General features: G+C 41.7%; 2 protein-coding genes across 5 annotated transcripts in view; one reads left to right on the top strand and one right to left on the bottom strand.

The window, feature by feature from the left end:
* Positions 1–4,503, top strand: part of adam12b (ADAM metallopeptidase domain 12b) — a 58,700-nt gene extending 54,197 nt beyond the window's left edge. For 2 of the 3 annotated variants that reach the window (XM_077495277.1, XM_077495276.1), the window contains exons 22-23: positions 3,283–3,458; positions 3,594–4,503. In XM_077495277.1, the coding sequence (XP_077351403.1) occupies positions 3,283–3,458; positions 3,594–3,645 (228 nt within the window). In that variant the 3' untranslated portion in view covers positions 3,646–4,503. Of the gene's footprint in view, positions 1–3,240; positions 3,459–3,593 lie in introns of those variants that run through there. The other variant, XM_077495279.1, reaches the window with a different exon arrangement.
* A 744-nt stretch (positions 4,504–5,247) lies between these two features.
* Positions 5,248–17,790, bottom strand: edrf1 (erythroid differentiation regulatory factor 1). Of its 2 annotated transcripts, XM_077495414.1 has the most exons (25): positions 17,428–17,790; positions 16,897–17,111; positions 16,603–16,669; positions 16,398–16,523; positions 16,145–16,269; positions 15,921–16,059; positions 15,230–15,331; positions 15,041–15,162; positions 14,693–14,804; positions 14,477–14,624; positions 14,293–14,404; positions 14,099–14,210; positions 13,070–13,354; positions 12,922–12,993; positions 11,985–12,132; positions 11,709–11,900; positions 11,430–11,630; positions 10,250–10,465; positions 9,958–10,184; positions 9,413–9,571; positions 9,196–9,345; positions 8,287–8,440; positions 8,082–8,197; positions 6,732–6,886; positions 5,248–6,653 (listed from the first exon to the last, which is right to left on the bottom strand). In XM_077495414.1, exons 1-25 carry the CDS (start codon positions 17,512–17,514, stop codon positions 6,491–6,493), a joined length of 3,705 nt encoding a protein of 1,234 aa, XP_077351540.1. In that variant the 5' UTR covers positions 17,515–17,790; the 3' UTR covers positions 5,248–6,490. The 2 variants fall into 2 exon arrangements, with proteins under 2 accessions (XP_077351540.1, XP_077351539.1); XM_077495413.1 differs by having other exon boundaries at positions 11,709–12,132.
* Between the last annotated feature and the right edge of the window lie 17 nt (positions 17,791–17,807).

Below are 17,807 nucleotides of genomic sequence, written 5' to 3'. Positions count from 1 at the left end.
ATAGATTGTAAAGAATTTTTGGTACATTTTTTGGACGTTGTGCTGCTCCCTCTGCTGTTTGCATCCTGACCACCAGGAGGCACTATATTACTGACATAGTGACACACACAAAGAAGAGTTTCACAACTACCTCAGTAAACTGCAGTAATATTAATCATTTTTCACAAAGGATAAAGAATATATGCCCATGAGTATTACTATATTATGTGTCATTGCACTGTTTGCGTTCAAATATCCATTGCTTAATAGGGAAAGTCAAAATATTTTCTTGACAATAATATGTTCATGCTAGTGTTAGACATGATATTCATATTAATATTGCGTTTGGGGGAATAGGAATTCACGGCTCATCTGTTTTCTGGGTTTGGTCGTGTGACATCTTCAAGCTTGAGCCCTTAGGCACTGCGATGTCATTTTCAGTCGACAGCAAGTAGCAAAATGGCCGCTCCCTGAGATGGATAAAAACAGGTGGATTTTACAGTAAAACTAAATGTGTAACAAAAAACAATTATGCGCATTTTATGTTTAAATACAAAATAAGATTCCTTTTAAAAACGTTGCCAGTGCTAATGCTAACGTCAATGTAAGATCCCATTGACATGCTAACCGGAAATTAGCATTGACGTCTGGAAGGGATTTTCCTGTGATATTAATAAGTTTTGAAATCCATGAAAAAAAAATCATTTTTATTCATTTTGATTTGTGATTTTTTTTTTCTCCATAATCGTTCTGCACTACTGTGTATCGACAACAAGTTTCAAAATACTTGCTTTGCACGCCACTGACATCTGATGCTACCACTAGCTTCTCCATGCTACTTCCCAGTTAGCATTGAGCTAAACTGACTTCATCAAGCCAAGTCAGAATTTCACAACCTGCAATTCTTTGTTTTGACTTCAAACGTCAAGTGGGAGTGGCAATAAATATGCAGATCGACAATTCAAAACCTTTTGGGGTTGGGCGTCCATTATTGGTGGATTTTCACTTTCCTGTCTAAATAGCGGTTGAACACCGTAATAAGAAAAATATGATTCTTTTGATATTTTTGTTTCACTGTCAGTTTTTTTTTTTTTTTTTTTTTTTTTTTCCTTACATTAAGCCAACCTAAAACATCAATGTTGTCAGACGACGTTCTGCTCTCCAGGGACCCTCATGATCTTTTGTGCCCGGCAGCGAAATCACATCAAGATGAGAATACTTTCTTGACTTTTTTTCTTGTAGTGACGTGCAGTCTTATTTATTTATTTATTTATTTATTGACACCAAAGTGGGCGAGCAAGTATTGTTGGAAAGCAGGTGAGCTGCTGCTGTTGCTGCTGCTGCTGCTGCTTGCTCTGAGGCTCTTCATCACCCACGCCGGTGAGTGAAGAGCGGCCCTCTGGGAAGTGTCACCTCCTCGACAACATTCGCCCATCGTGTCCGAAAGGCTGCGCCGTTTGTCACGCTTTCAACACGGCTCGTACGTCTTGATCACGTCGCCCGGGCTTCCGGGTGCCATCTTTCACGCTGAATTAAAAGACCATCGCCGCCACTACAAACTGCCGGCAGCGGCTTTATATCCTGTCAAATAAAATGAAATACACATTACGGTAGTTTGTTTTCACATATTGTGAAAAAGTTATTTGCCTTTGGTGATTAAAACATATCTAATATTCTCATATTCTCCCTTATTAATTGAAAAACTCTCCTAGTCACTAAGCGAGTTGAAGAGCTTCATTTGGACTAAAGTAGTCCTTTTCCACCATCTAGTGGCATCTAAGGGTAAACACAGGACAGTTTTGTTTTGAGTTTTTGGAAGGGGGGGGGGGGGGGGGGGTGGTACAGATTCTCCATTATTCACTGAAAAACTCTCCTATTCGATATGTTTGTGCTATTGGGTGACATTTTGGTGCTCAAGTGAGTTGAGTGGCTTGGTTTAAAAAAAAAAAAAAGTAGTTTGCGCTCATCTTGTGGCATAGAAAAAGCAAATACATAAAAGGTTTTTATTTTAGTTTACTTTTTGTTATTAAATAATATATTATTTTGTATTTATATTTTATTTCGGGGTAACTTAGAATTTTTGTGAAGAATGCTTACTTATTTCTTTTTTGCTACTAACCAAAATTTTATTCTCATTTTTTTTTTTTCCTTTGTTTTGTTCTATGTACCGGTAAATATAATTTGCCTCATTTATATGCATATTTTCTCTATTCGCAGGCCAGCCAGAGTCCTATTACCAGGGTAAAGCTTTTGGGGGTCATAAATCTGTTAATCTATTAAAACCTACTTTTTAAATACTTTGTAAACGTATTTTAACATAAAAACAAATAATTTCAAGCATAATAATTACCGGTACTGTATATAAAATGCCGATTGTACGGTTAGTGTCTGTGTATTTGTAGTGTGGGGGGGGTAGTTTGAGCCTTGATGTCTGTTTTACTGTCCTCTAGAGATTTTTTTTTTTTTTTTTTTTTTATGTGGGTGAAGCATGGCAGCAAAAACTCCCCAGAAAAGACAAAACTGTATTTAAAAAATAAAAATAAAAATTCAGCCCCTGATTGCAGTTTCCCTTAGCAACATGACATTTAGTAGCAGCTTTTATCATGAATAGAGCCACAGAAAAGTCTCAAGAACGCATGCCCGAAAAGACACAGGAAGTCGGCCATTTTGGTTCGAAGCAACCATTTCAGGTCCAAGCGAACTTGGTCTCACGTCGTATGTGCGATTGCTATCATATGTGAACTTCACATACTTGACAGAAGATCTCTTGAGTTGCGGTCATTGTACTGAGTCGGATCATGACGGAACTTTTGGAACTCACTGTCATGACTCATGACTGGGTCATGCAAAGGTAATGTTTGGGTCATGCAGGGGTTATGTTTGGGTCATGACCGTGTGGTCAAGTGTCTGTTTTGAACTGATGTAAACAGCATCGAGTTTCAACTGATAATACGCTATGTGATGTCAGGAATCTTTAATCTCTTTATCCAGTCAACAGCCAATCAGATAATTCCATGTCAGTCCTGTTACCCACATGTCTAGCTACAACCAATTATACTGATTCGCTGTCTATATAAGCATGTCTGAGAAGTGTGTTTTTGTCGGATTATTACCTCTGTTCCTCCACAGCCCAAGTTAGCTTAGCGTCTCGTGATTCTCGATACATTCTCGTTTCTCGTCTAGTTAAGTTTGTTCTACGCCGTTATGCGAATAAAGAGTTAAAATCTTATTTGTGTCTGCGCTTTTGGGATCCAACCTCAGAACATAACACCCTAAATCGCAAAACTCCCGGACCATCTGCAGGACTTTGACAAGCCGAGTCCCCCGCAGAAGCCGCTTCCCGCCGACCCGCTGGGCCGAAGCGCTCGCTTGGCACACGGCGCCTCCGCGTTGGGCCTTCACATCCCCGGCAGGGGACCGCTACCCATCCCCATCCCCACCGTGCCCAAACCGCCGCCCGCCATCCCGTTACCCAGCAGGTCGGTCCGGACTTCATCATTCAACGTCTTATTTCATTGGCCCTTGAAATTGTCTTTAAATAAACCCAACATTTATGAATGTGAGCCAATTAAATTTTAAACGGCGGACTAATGAAAATGTGTTGTTGGTTTCAGACCTGCACCAGTGTTGCCCTACAGACCACCAAAGACCCCCAAAGACTGCTGAGCATGGAGCGAGTCTCGCTCGCTCTCTCTTTTATTTGCACTAATTCATCATGAGGCTCAGCTGGACTGGTCGGTAACGCCTGCAAAGGAGTTTGGAAAAAGAGCGAAGGAACGATCGTGAGCGTATGTGACGCTTTTTGGGACATTTGGAAGCAAAAAAAAAAAAAAAGAAGAGACAGTGAGGTCACATGGTCAGCGGTGCTCTCCCACTTAAAGGTGCTCAATCTTGTCCTCGCTCAGGTACTAATGGACTATTTATTATTTTATTTGTGCACACTCTTCTGCTCCAAGAAGATTGGATGTTTATGTCGGAGGTGTTTTATACATTTAGGAAGCAAAATGTGTTTTATAACATCAGATGCAAGGACAAAAGGGAACCAAGTCACTTTGTCCACCTTAAATGAGCAAAATCAGTTCCTTCTGTGTACACATTCAGCAAAAAAAGAAAAAAAAAGACAATTTATGGATTAATTGGATGAAAAATGAATTCATTTGAAATTCTCTCCATATGTGATGTGGTTGTTACAAACTAATGGACGCATAATGACACTAATTATTATAGAGTTTACAGCCAAGCGTGATGATGTCATCCACGTTTTTTTGTTTTTTTTTAAATGTCATATTCGTGACCACCGAAATGCTCTTTTTGACTCCGCAGCATCGCGTTTTGGATTTTTGGATGTATTTTCTCCTTGACCGCCGTTTTTGCTTTTTCCATCAGTGTTCAGTGACGCGTGCGACTAGGAAAAGTCACAGCGCGCAATTCGTGTTCAACTTTTTGTCTTTTTTTTTGCCGTTTGTACATCCTAAATGTGTCTGTGCTTTATTTGCATAAAAGCAAAAAGTCATCTAAGAAGCACTGGATGTGTATTCGTTATGATCATAAACTCTTGTTGGTGACTGGATGGGAGTAGTCACATGGTTCAAGTGACATATTTATATGTGTACACAAACACTTGCATATAATTCCTAAGTGGGGACATCCCATTGACATAATTTCACTTCCTAGCCCCTAACCTTAACCTAACCTTAACTCCAACCCAAATTAAATTCAAATCTAAACTTTCAAACCAAATCTTGACCCTCAAAAAGAGGTCTTGAGCTGTGAGGACCGTCCAAAATGTCCCCCACAAAGCACTAGTGGTCCCTGCAATGATAGTAAAAACCCGGAATATGGTCCATACAAGAGCATACAATCGTCTGTCCAACACTGCCCCCTTCTGGGAAAGGCGCGTAATCACAAATCTCATCCCACCGCAGTTTTGACCACGCTTCCGATTGGACAGTCAAAATTACTTTGACATCTGTATACATATTTGAATGCATCATGATTCATGAGCAGTTACAGGCGATGACGTGACACCTTAATGACGTTTCAACCACACACAAAATATATTAAGTGCTCTATAAATGAAAATGAATCTCATGTGTTTGCCATGTTATTCGGTAAATATTCTGAACTGCTCTAAAATGATGTATGATTCTTTGTTTTCATAAAATAATTAAATAAACCGGTAAGCCACAATGTCCATGATGGTCACCTGTAGTAAATGGCAAACAAAAAAGTGCATCATCATATTCCAAAATGTTTTATTTCCATGTCACAGCAAACATTCCCGAGAGTAACTTTTTTTTTTTCTTTTTTTTTTACACAATCGCACTGTTTTGAGAAAGCAACAAAACTTTCACACAGCACCAACGGAAGCTCTCGATATCAAAAACAAACCAATAAATTATTATTGATTGAGCATGTACACAGCAAGTTCTGTACAAAACGGCAGCCATTATGTGATGTTAGCACCTTGTTGCGCAGACAGTCATTTCCCCCCAAAGTATCGTTTACGTATCACGCTGACATCATGCATGTAATTATCTGAATGCGGGATCCCAGCAATATTGCACTCGCTGTTTTTTTTTTTTGGGGGGGGGGGGGGGGGGGGGTTATTATTAAAATGCCCCAAAATGGCTCATATCACCCATAATCAAAAGGGTTCTTGCTCTGACAGGAAATAACACCGACAAAATGGTGTCCTACCACTGTTTAATCATGTAGCTTCGTTAGCATTTCTCGACAGTGGTGCCTTGACATACAAGTGACGCTAAATTCAACTCATACTTTACAACAAGCAGCAATTTGCTAATACTGAACAAGTCATCCTAAAACAGATTTCTAAAACGAGCTTAATGCTAATGCTAAATAGCATCACTTTTACTGTGCTTTGACCCTTTTAAAGCAAGATTGAACACAAAACGGTTCAGCAACATGCGCACAAACAATATAACAGTACCCGCTGTCATATACTCTTTATCCTCTGCATAGAACTCAAATCAGTGCTGTACTGATGAGGTCAGAGAGGATGTTATATGTTGCCGAGAACTGGAGTGAGATTCATAACGGCGAAGTGAACAGTATAGCCATTTGTCTGCTGCATTTAAAGTTTGACAACTTTTTCATACTTTAAATCTTTTTAAGTATGTGTTTTTTAATATTAATTAATAAAGTATAATAATAAATACATACAACAATTTTTGTAGTTTTAGGCTGGAACAGATGAAAGTCATTTCAAGTATTTTCAATGGGAAAAGATTTGACATAATGTTTCCAAGTTAGGAGCCTGGTGAAAGAACAAATTCAACTTGTATCTTAAGGCACCACTGGACTTGTAAAAACCAAAATATATTTCATGACTCTTGATTTTTGGTAGAACATACACTACTCACAAAAAAAAAAAAAGAAGTCATATTCAGCTTTTGGGTGAAAGTTCAGGCTGAACCTAAAATGCACTAAACCTTCACAGGTGATTTTAATTTGATGAAAAAGGCGCAAGTAGCTTTTCAGTGTGTCGTCACGACATCGTGCCAGCGTTGTAGCCGTCGGCGTCGGGCGCGAGCTGCTCAAGCAGTTGGGCGTAGAGGCGAACGCGTGCGAGCAGAGGCGTGTTCTTGTCGCAGCGCAGCATCTTGGAGTAAACGTTCTTGTAGCTTAGCAGCAGCTCGTCGTCCTTTTTGCTGCACATCAACACATTGTCAGACTCTGCCCGTGAAAGATGGCGTAAAAAGTTGTCATTATTTATGCGGGGTCCTCACCTGGGCTTGCGTTTGGTTTTGGTCATGAGTTTGATGAGCTGCAGGAGCAGGTCGGAGAAGCGCGACTCGAACAGAGCGGTCAGCTTGGTCACTTCCTGCAGGTTGAGTCCTGACCCGGGGCAGCCCGAAGATCCTGGAGGAGCTGCGTCGCTTCCCTGAACATCACACGAGACGCGAGAGAGGTGAGTGAGTGCCTCGGAAGAACAGCAGCGCCCACTAGTGGCCAAATGTTAACTTTCACATTTCAAGTTAATCGCATAACAAAGTCCATTTTCAGGATTTAACTGAGTTGAAAGGGCATTAATTAGTTACAGGCCTCCTAAAAATAGCAGTATTTTTGTTTTGTTTTGTTTTGCTTTTTTTGTTAATAGCACTGCAATATATAAAATTTTACTGATACTAAAAGAGAACCAAGTGAATGTGTGGTTATCTACGGAAGCGTATTGCATTCACTTGGGAAAAAAACAAACAAAAAAAACTGTTTCTCAGACCAATTTTCTGTGTAAATTTTTCTGAACATTTTTTTTCTGTCATATAAAAAAAATTTAAAAAAATTCAGGAAAAACGGCGGGGATATTCATAAAAACAGGAGTGAAAATTACACAGAAAAATAGAAGAAAAAAATGCGGGCGTGGGGGGTTGGGGTCGATTAAAAAAACAGAAAAAAATTACTCAGATAAACAGAATCTGGTGAGCTGATTTTTTTAAGTAATTATTATTTTTTTTAACCTTTTTTCTTGTTTTTTTTAAAACACCCCCCCCCCCCCCAGCTTTTCTGAATAGAGTAATTTTTCCTCCTGTTTTTTTCTGAATAATCTCCCACCCCTTTTAAGAATATTTTTAATGACAGAAAAAAAATATGCAGTCAAACAGAAAAAAATATTCTGAAAACTGAAAATTACAAAAAAATAAATATTAAAAAAAAAAAAAAAAAATAGACAGGAGTCCCCCCCCAAGTGAATGCAATATGCTTCCAGAATTATCTGCCTGTTTCTGAAAATGTCTGCCCCACTCGTGCTGATGATTTGGAAGCTAGCAGGATGAAGATCCTCAGCCACTTTCAAGTAATGGCGAGACAAAAAAAAAAACATTATCGTGCGAATGCACCCATATCCCATGATTGTGACGCCTCTGCTATCATGTCAAAAAGCCCTTGTTTTGTACATGTAATAAATTGTGCATTTAGGTGGTTTCGCAATCATAGGGAGTATAAAGTGTGATGATTTGACATCTGACGCCTGAGAATAGGCTTTAAACAGTGCTTCTCTCAATGTTCTGCTGCAGGCGATGTTGAATCTATTTTTTTTTTTATATGCCCCCAGATGGCAACCCAGTGGGTGTGCCACACACCTCGTTCTGCTCCTCAAGCAGTTCTTTGTGAATAATCTGGAAGGCACAGCGGGTCTCGGCCAGGACCTCCAAAGCGGCAGTCAGGCTCTTCTGCTTGGCCGTGCTGCTGTTCTGAGCTGCAGCGAGACGCAAAATCCAAAGAAGCAGCAAGGGATTTAAACCGCCACATCCTAGTAGCAATATTGTAGATGGCCGCGGAACGCACCCGCCATGGTGAACTCGGCGAAGGCCACCCTCTCCAGTAGCGCGCGGAGCAGCTCGCACGGCGCGTCTTTCAGGCTGAGGAACAAAAACGCGGCCTTGCTGTAGTGGAGTTCCGCCAGGCTCCGGTGGTGCTTCCGCAAGCGCTCGTCCCCCACCTAATGCACGTTTGCACACGTTGACGTACATGAATGCAAATAAACTGACGTTTTTTAAAAAGCTTAAAAAAAATGATCTGAAAACAAATTTCAAAATTCAAATTCAAAAATGAAACTCAAAACAAAATAACTATTATAATCCTGATTATAATAGTGTAACATTTCCCATCTTAATGTTCCGTGTAAATTTTTCGGAGATAAAACCAGAATCACAATCAATTCATGTTTTTGGATTTTCTCCTTTTGCCGCTTTGAAATATTGTCCTGTTTTTTGGGTAAAATGATCAGGGTGTCAATAATGGTAAAAATGTGATGTACAACTTGTACCCAAAATCAGCTGGCATAGGCTACAGCTCAGTTGTGACCTTAACTCATTTGCTCCCAAAAATGTATAAACACGTTCTATTTTAAATATTGCCATAGTCCCAAAAACGTATTTATACGTTTTTTTTTGTTTTTTGTTTTGTTTTTTTACCTGAAGAGGTTGCTTAAAGCAATGGTAGTTACTACAAAAAAACGGCCAGCAGGTGGCAGCAGAGTATAAGAGATCAACCAGGGCCATGTTGCAACAATCTTATTTCCCCAGTTTTTTCAACAGATTTGTGAATAATGATGAAAGTTCATTCTAATGCTAATTGCTGCAAAACGGATATTCAAATATTACTTTTTTTTCCTGGTGAAAGAATAGAATCTAATCTTTCTTTTGGTAGCTTCCATGTTTTTATAGCAATAGCACATAATATTTTGTTGCCCACCTGATTGCGGAAGCAGCTGTGGTACATGGAGGCCAGGCGGTGGTGGATGGTGGCCGCTCTGTACTGGTACAGCGGCTGGCGGGCTGACTCGGTGTGCAGGTCGCAGTACTTGAGCGATTTCATCATGGCCTCAGTCACCTCCCGCTCGATCTAGAAAAATAAACACTTATTGAGATCATATTGTTGCCAGTTTTGAATGAGAAGTGAGATGACATACTTGTTCCGGAGCCTTCCTGGAAAGCGGCGCGTAGTCCTGCAGAAGTGTGGCCAGTGTGAAATAAGTGGTGGAGAGCTCCCAGTTCACACTGTCCCACACTGGCTGGTGGCTCTCGCGGCATGACAGTGACCTCATGGCACGCAGGTAGTAGTCGATGGCCTGGTAGTTTTCAAAAGAATCGCGACATTTTCAAAATTAGTTATTAACTCTTTTACTGCCACACGTTATAAAAAAAACAAAAAACAAAAAAAAAACTTTGAGATGACAAAAGCTTTGCTCGTTCACGAAAAGATACAATGCTTCCATCTGCTGGCTATAGTTAATGTTTTGGATTCCACAGCCCATTGACCAGACAACGCTGCACTAAGACGTTGCACTGAGAGAAAACCCCCCCCAAAAAAAACTAGTTGACGTCATTTAACGTTTATGGCGGCATACATCGTGATTTTACTGATCGTTATTAAACGTGTTTGGCGGTCAAAGAGTTAAAAGTTGGTTTCAATAATTGAGAGGGAGCGAGAGGTGATGCAAGACTTTCGCGCCACCTTGTGGTAGTAGAGCGCCTCCTCGGGAGAGAACTCCCCTCTGCTGTCGTCCGCGGAGACGCCCGAGTGCGCCTGGGCGCAGATCCTCATCAGCTTGCCCGTGTTGCACAACAGCAGCGCTTTGTTGGTGCTGTCCCCGATGGCCTCAAAGTCCTTCATGCCCTTCTCGAAGAAGGCGAAACTCTTTTTCCACATCTCCTGCTCGGCGGCGGACACCGAGATCGTGACTGCGGACGGAAGGGCGGCCGATGAGGCACGGCGATGTCATGCTTTTCGTGTTCAACGCCCTCACCTTGCTCCGTCCGCGTGGCCGCCGCTTGGTTCATGTAGTGGACGCCCATCTCGTTGCGGATGTTCCCCAGCCGCTTCAGCACCTGAGCCAGCTGATCCGCTGCCTCCTCCTTCAAGGCGCGCGAGACCAGCAGCTCGTAAGCGGCCTCGTAGCACTTGCTGCTCACAAACAGCTGGTACTCGGGGTCCGTGGACAGGTCGGTGGCCATGTTGAACGCTGAAGTGGGACAATAGAGATCACGTGACTTTCTCTGAACACGCCCCCTCAAATGCCGGCTTTACCAATCCAGATTTATTTCTCCTTTATGTGTGCTCAAAATGCTATCCGAGTTAGCAGTTTGACGCAAGTGTTGCTGTGTTATTTAGGGACGTTAGCAACCTGGCTGCTAAATCGGCCACCCTCATTTATGCCGTAAAATGTTTTCTTTATGGTGTTGGTCAGTTATTAAATTCAACTGTGCAATATCTATTAAACCATAGCAGCATAAATGAACGAAACAGATTATTTCCCCCACATTTTGTGTGTGCTAACAGTTAGCATCTGCAGATTCAGTTTCACGTATTAATTATTCTTTTGATAGCCTGGAGCATGCTAATCTTTTTTGTCCTCTTCTAGTTGTGGCAGCTGGTCCACGACTGCTGTCAATCATGTCAAAATGGCTGCACTAACGGCCATTTTGGGGCGCGTGACGTCAACGGCAAGATCTCGATTGTAATTGTGAGTATGGAACTCCCGATGAGGGCTGTGCAATTAGTCGAAATTCAATTACAATTTCAATTATTACACTCCACAATCACAAAATCAGCATAATCGTAAACAAAAATAAAAGATTATTAATACTAATTTTGAGTTGTTTAAATGTAACCTATATATTTGCACCTTTTCTTATTTTGAAATGGCTAATTTAATAAATCTTGTTTGGTCCAAAAGGTCCTTGCAAAATGATCGTGTTTCAAATAAATGTATTTGTCTTCATATTTTTTTTGACATGATTAAACATTTTCTTGTTTTGTACAAAAGTGTCCTCCTAATCGTGATTGCAATTAATACCAAATGAATCATGATTAATATTTTCTTCATAATCAAACAGTCCTACTCCCGATGAGTGGAACCTCTCCTCAGATATTTGTGTCGATTGTTTACTGTACTGGTCTGGAAACAGTTGAGATGGCTCGCTAACCCTGGCAGGTGCTCTCCCTGTGCAGGCTGTGTAAGATCTCCTGGTCCTCTTTGGTCTGGTAGCTGTACTCCTCCTGGTACGCGGCTCTGTTGTTGGAATTCTGGGCCAACATCAGCTGGATGTCGCCGCATAGCGAGAGGCAGTGGCTGTGGAACAGCAGCACGTGCGGGTGTAGGGCGCCCCCTATGGAGCAGTAGGCATCTGCACGGAACACAAAAAAAAGAGAAATGACGACAAAACGATGACGATTCGTTTCTGCGGTTTGGTTACAAATTTTACCGTAGCTTTGCAGAGACAGCTTGATGTAGCGCAACGCTCGGCCGTATTTCAGCAGGTTGGTGGCGGCGTCGGACAGCACGTAGTACGCCTTGGAGGCCTTGAGGAAGAGCTGCAGCTTCATCTGGTGCTGCCACGTGCCGGGAATCATGCCCGAGCGCGTCGGTAGCTTTTGGTCAACCTGCGAGGGCCCCACTGAGACACACCATGTTCCGTTTACAACTTCATTTTCCACTATCTTGATAGCTTTATTGCGGTAACGCCAGATGAGATGGTGACCTCTTTCAAGGAGAGGAGCGATGCCTTTCTCCGCGGCGCAGCTCCTGGCAGCACTTCCGTCCTCGTACTTGAGAGGGATGGGCGTATTGGGGTCCACGGCCGGGAGGTCACTCTCCTTCTTGATGCTGCCGTCGACTGCCTTCAGCCCCTGTGAGGTGTGATGCAGCCATTTCATGTAATAAACCAGCATACAAAAATACCACGTTTAAGCAAATACTGCCTGATGGTATTTAACTCAAATGCAGAGTACCAGATGTTTATTTAAACGTGTTTATTTATAATACAGCAAATTCAACTATGACAGCGTGGTGGTGAAATTATTAATTACAACAATTAGAAGAAATTAGTTTATGTGAATATCAGGGTTCCTACAACTTAAAGCGTCAATTTCAAGACTTAAGAGTTTCTATTTCATTTGAAATTAAATTAAAGACCAACTTCCCATTGTTCCTAACGTCCTATTTTGTCCAAACTTGCTGTCATACATAAATGCATCTGCTCTTATTCCTGCAGCCAATTAAAAAGCCCCCCAAAAAGTCACGACTAAAATTCCATCACTGTTCGCTGTCGTCGTTTTTGTTTTTTTTATCTAAATATTTTGAGATTTGAGACGATATACCGTCATGAAATCCTACTTATGTGTTAAGATTTTTTTTTCACTTTTGAAATATTTATTCAAGACATTTTAATCCCAATTAAGGCTTTATTTTAAGATTCATGCATTCAAAATATTTTAAAAATTTGCAAGAACCCTTTTAATTTGTTTAAAAAAAAATGGCAAAGAAAATAATTTTTATTTAAAAAACTAATAAAAAAAAATAAAGTACCATTCATTTGTTCATGTAATGAATTAACAATACTTGAATTGTATTGGCACTGCCTCTAATAGGTGGCATTCTATCTTGTTCACGAAATTATGAATATGCCGCAGACTTACCTTCAATACATAGTTGAGGACATGCCTGCATCGCTCCTCTTTGTCGTGCGAGACAGGGAAAGTACAACCAGGCTGTAGAGACAAAAAAAAAACACTTATAAAATGCTTAACATGTAATGAAAAACCAAATACAAAAAAAAAGACTGACTCTGATCAGCTGAGTGGATTTGTATTTCTCTGGGACAGACAGCTCCCCGACAGATCGGATGACAGCCACAGCTTTACTGTCGTCCCGCGTGCGTCTGTTACTCTCTGAGCCGCTGTCGTCGCTCTCGTCCTCCTCCAGGTCCTCGTCTTCCTCTTCGCGGTCGTCATTGCTGTAGCTGTCCTCGGAGCCGCAGGCCCGGAAACACTCGCCTCCGTCGTCCTCCTCCTCCTGAGGCTCATCGAGCTGGAAAAGCTCTGACAGCATGTAGTGGGCCGAAGCGATGATCTGCGTGGGTGGAGGAGGTGAGATCAGCACTGAATTTGGGGACTTGAAGGAAATAGTGTGGTTCTGTGACTAAGCTTGTGAGGAAGTGAAGAACTTTTAAGTCTTCAAGTTGTTTGATGCCATATGAAAAATGACTAATATCACAACAGCTTGAGTCAATTGTGAGACTTTTCCGTGTGTCTTAGGGTTGTATTATACTGCCCTCAGGTGGTGAAAGCGAAGACACCAAAAGGACCAGCAACATGTCCAAACAAAAAGGTGGCGAAAACTATTTTATTCTTTACCTTCAATTTAATAATGGCATGTCTTTGTTTTTTATAAAGTACACTAGACTAGAATGCTATTTATTAAAACAAAAACAAACAAAAAAACACACACACATATTGTTAAAATGTTGTTGATAGGGTCTACAATGGATTGAAGGCATTTCCATTCACTTCAATGGGAACTTAGCCACATTATAATTAATTTAATAGCTACAATGAATCCATTTAAGCCCCCCAAAAGGTAGCTATCTAGATAGATAGCTAGGTAGCTAGCTTGGTGGATAGCTAGGTAGCTAGCTTGGTGGATAGCTAGGTAGCTAGCTTGGTGGATAGCTAGGTAGCTAGCTTGGTGGATAGCTAGGTAGCTAGCTAGGTGGATAGCTAGGTAGCTAGCTAGGTGGATAGCTAGGTGGATAGCTAGGTGGATAGCTAGGTAGCTAACTAGGGAGCAGGCTTGCTTTCAGGTAAGCTAGCTTACCTGGGGATGCCTGTCTTGATCCAGAAGTTTGACGCAGTTTAAAAGCAGAGTTCGGATTGTGCCGTAATGCTTTCTGCTTTCTCTGGCCTTGAGCATCAGGTTGCATGCCACTCTGAAGCACAAAACAAAGCAGCCAGTCAAGACAGTTTCCCCCCCCCCCCCACTCTCTTTAACAAATGAAGACATTTTCCTACTTGTAAAGCAGCACAGCCACGGGGAGCGTGAAGGGATTGTGGCTCTTCTCCTCTTCGGCCTCCTCGCACAGTGTGGTAAGGTCATAAAGCTTGACGATGTCGCTCCCGCTAGCTAATGATACGAGACAGGGAGACTGTTAGAAACATGAACACACGTTTTAAATCGCTTTCTCTCCTCCGATACCTTTGAACAGCCAGTATGTGTGACCCTCTTTGGTGCAGTTGGACTTGAGGAAAGAAAGGATGTTCTGAGCGATGTCTTTCACCACCCTGGTGGAAAAAGTTGAGTTCTCCAGATGGGGGATGTCCTCTGTTTTTATCATCTCGTATTTCTGGAAACGCACAGATTGAAATGTAAAAAGCGGCCGGGCGTCAAAGGGACACAAATTCAGACATTTACCTGAACAATGCCGTTGACGTGAAAGCACATGACCAGTTCGGGGACGTTACACATTAGATTGTCCAGCCAGTAATCGATACCTGTCAGGATATTGATGGGTTTATTGTTGTCCCTGGAAATTAAAAACAAGACACAAAAATGTTGACATGCATTTGATGACACGCCGGCATGTAATAAATAGGAGACTCATTACCTGGCCTAAAGTAGATTAGTGGTTCATGTTTAATGAAGAAATATTTTGCACGTTATCATTTAAAATGTTATTCTTTACATGTTTTTGTCAAAATATCAAAGGAGCAAGAAGCTGTGATTCAATTCACAAACAACCTTCACATCCAAAATTCCAACCTGAGTTTGAGGCTGACGGCCGGATAGCGCCCGCCTCCGAAAATGGGCATGTTGGAGCCCACCAACATATGAATGTCCTCAAAGGTCCACATGATGTTTCGCACAAAGTCGTTCCTTAAACCCTACAAAGTACAGAAAGACGTTTAACTGTCACGTTAAAACACATCCGCTCAGACTGAATGAACTGACCTGACTGTTTTCGCCTTCGTTAAAGAGCGCCGGCAGGTTTTGCTCTTGAGGTGCCGACGTCACCTGGCCTAAAGCGAATTTGCTGTCCATGGGGCCAGGTTCCTAAAACATTTGAAGTCAAAAGTTTCGTTCATTTTGGATACGGTGAACGAAGAGGATATTTTCTAGACTGACACATAATAGGTTAAAATCCAAGAGACAATACAAAAAAACTAAAATAAAAGAGCCCAACTAATGATGGACTTTTTGAGGCTTGTGCTGATTCCAACATTTTGTATGAACAGATTATTTATACTGCAAAATGTTAATGTCTTACAAAAAAAAATAAAAAATAAACAGATAATATTGGCTGATTAAATCTAGCATGACCGTTATAAAAAAAATTAATGTAGTGTTAGCCCTCTCACGCACTAAAAAAAAACATTTTAAAACTCATTAGAACACACTGTTTAAACATGTTGCAAAGATATTTGAACATAAAACATATTTTCACCATGCCTAATATTAATGCATTGCTTTGTTGTTTCCTTGTTGTTCCTTGGTGGCAAAGAACTATGTTGAAGTAAGCTAAGAAGTTTCATGTGGTGTTTTTCTTAGCCGCTTGTTCCTCATAAGGGTCGCGGGGGTGCTGGAGCCTATCCCAGCTAGCTTCGGGCAGTTTAATAATGTCAAATTAGCAACGCTAATCTACCCGTTTACAAGCCGCTGTGTCTTCCGCATCCGAGCTGGTGAAGGTGGTTGGCCATGACGAACCGAACTCCTGCGCCCCACATTCCTCGTCGTCATTCAGGTTGTCCACGACCGGCTCGGCAGCGCAGTCGCCATTAATGCTGCAAGGGACAAGAGGTTTGACTATCAGATGAACCGCTAAATGACGTGAAAATGATTATTTTTTGAGGAATTTGAAGAACTCGCCTGTAGTAGAGGAACTTGGACAAGATTGCTTTCTGATACCAATGCTCTTTGCTCTTCTTTTTTCTCTGCCACTTCTGATCCATCAGGCGTTGGTAAAAGTCCTTCAACCACGTCCAATCTCCTGTCTACAACACAGACAATATTTTTTTTTAAGTCTTTTTTTTGTGTATGCCATTAAACCAATCAAAAGAAACCACATGAGAAATAGCCTGTCAAAGAGTGATAGATGGGACGAGGCCACTAATCGCAGTACCTGCGAGGACCTCATGAAGAGCTCTTGTATGTCCAGCTCGTCCAGAAGGAGGGTCCGACCCACACGATGGACGGCCATGCTGACGTGTGACTTACTGTAAGGGATTTTCAACAACTTCTTGATGTTCTGTCAGGGAGGACAGGTTAGTATTAACATGACATGTTGAAAGAGATGCGTATGAAAAGTTGTGGTCTGTTCCCCGAACCTCTGAATCTGATACGACATCGACGTCATCCCCGATGCAGTCGATAAAGTCATAGGCCATTCCAAAACTGACAAAAAAAAAACAAAAAACATTAGAGGTATGTTGGATAAGATTTCACAGCATAATAATGAAATGGGTACACATGTTAATTATGCACCTACTGCCTTCTAGTGGAAAGGATTTTAATTGTTCTGCCTGTCACTAATCATCACTGGCAGAACATCACCGTTCTGCGTTTCAGGGTTCGAATCCAAACAAGCTAACCTCTAGTCCACCACAAATGACATTTGCTACCTTGAGAACGGCTTGCCCTTGCTGCTGGAGCCCAGCACGGTGGTGCCAGCAGTGCCCAGCTGGGGGTTCTCTCTCAGCCAGTTGGCAGGGGGCAGCTTGAGGTCGGTCTTCTCCTGCAGCATGGCGTACGTGCTGGGAGGAGGGGCGGCGCAGTACTTGACCACAGCGCAGCTCTTGATTTCACTGCTGCTGCTTCCCGAGCATATGGCCGAGTCCTTCACAAGTACCAAGCAAGTGTGTGTGTGTGTGTTAAATAAAGCAAAATCATCTTAACGCAACCTGATGTTCTATATAACGTATGTTCAACATTTATTACCGAAGGTCCACTCCACAGTTAAAATTGATCCTGCATGTTGTTATAATGGGACAACAATGATGTAATTAACGACGTACGCATCCAAAGTCGTAATCGAGAACTATTTTTCGTTTGACTTTTGAGTGATCTAAAGTCCACTATATAAAAATCCCTATTAATGTATTTCATGTGTGAATATTGTGAATGGTTTCCAACATATGATATAGCAGACTTACATGCTTGTTGTTGTTGTCTCCTGTGGAGATGATGTTTTCTTCCTGGGTATGATCCACAGGCTCTCTGTATCCATCTGACGAATTCATAGTGGACAATCACAAAAACAAGTTTTTCCATGGAGTTGCCAACACAGTTTAATTATCGATAAGGCTTAAGTTAACGTCTCTTAGCCTAGCATGCTAAGCTCATCCACAGCCACTCGAGACCGAACACGTTATAAAGCGGCGGACAACATCACGGGATTCGGTTTAACGCTGAAGGAAACTATTTCGTTTCATGCTGTCAAAGTTAGAAAAGTGCAGTCGCCACATTATGAACCATTGAGCTTCTCCTCCTCCCCCTAAGCGACTGGTTAGTGTCGCGTCTCATGACGACAGAC

This window comes from Festucalex cinctus, chromosome 14 (assembly GCF_051991245.1).
Source record: "Festucalex cinctus isolate MCC-2025b chromosome 14, RoL_Fcin_1.0, whole genome shotgun sequence".
NCBI lineage: Eukaryota > Metazoa > Chordata > Actinopteri > Syngnathiformes > Syngnathidae > Festucalex > Festucalex cinctus.
This window is presented reverse-complemented; position numbering and strand designations above follow the sequence as displayed.

What these genes read in the sequence shown, in the direction of transcription:
- edrf1 (XM_077495413.1), bottom strand. Translation starts at nt 17,514, where the DNA reads ATGAATTCGTCAGATGGATACAGAGAGCCTGTGGATCATACCCAGGAA. An exon ending in TCCAAGTTCCTCTACTACAG is followed by an intron (nt 16,060 to 16,144) that starts GCGAGTTCTTCA and finishes TGTCCCTTGCAG; the next exon opens with CATTAATGGCGACTGCGCTG. An exon ending in AAAACCAAACGCAAGCCCAG is followed by an intron (nt 6,654 to 6,731) that starts GTGAGGACCCCG and finishes GTTGATGTGCAG; the next exon opens with CAAAAAGGACGACGAGCTGC.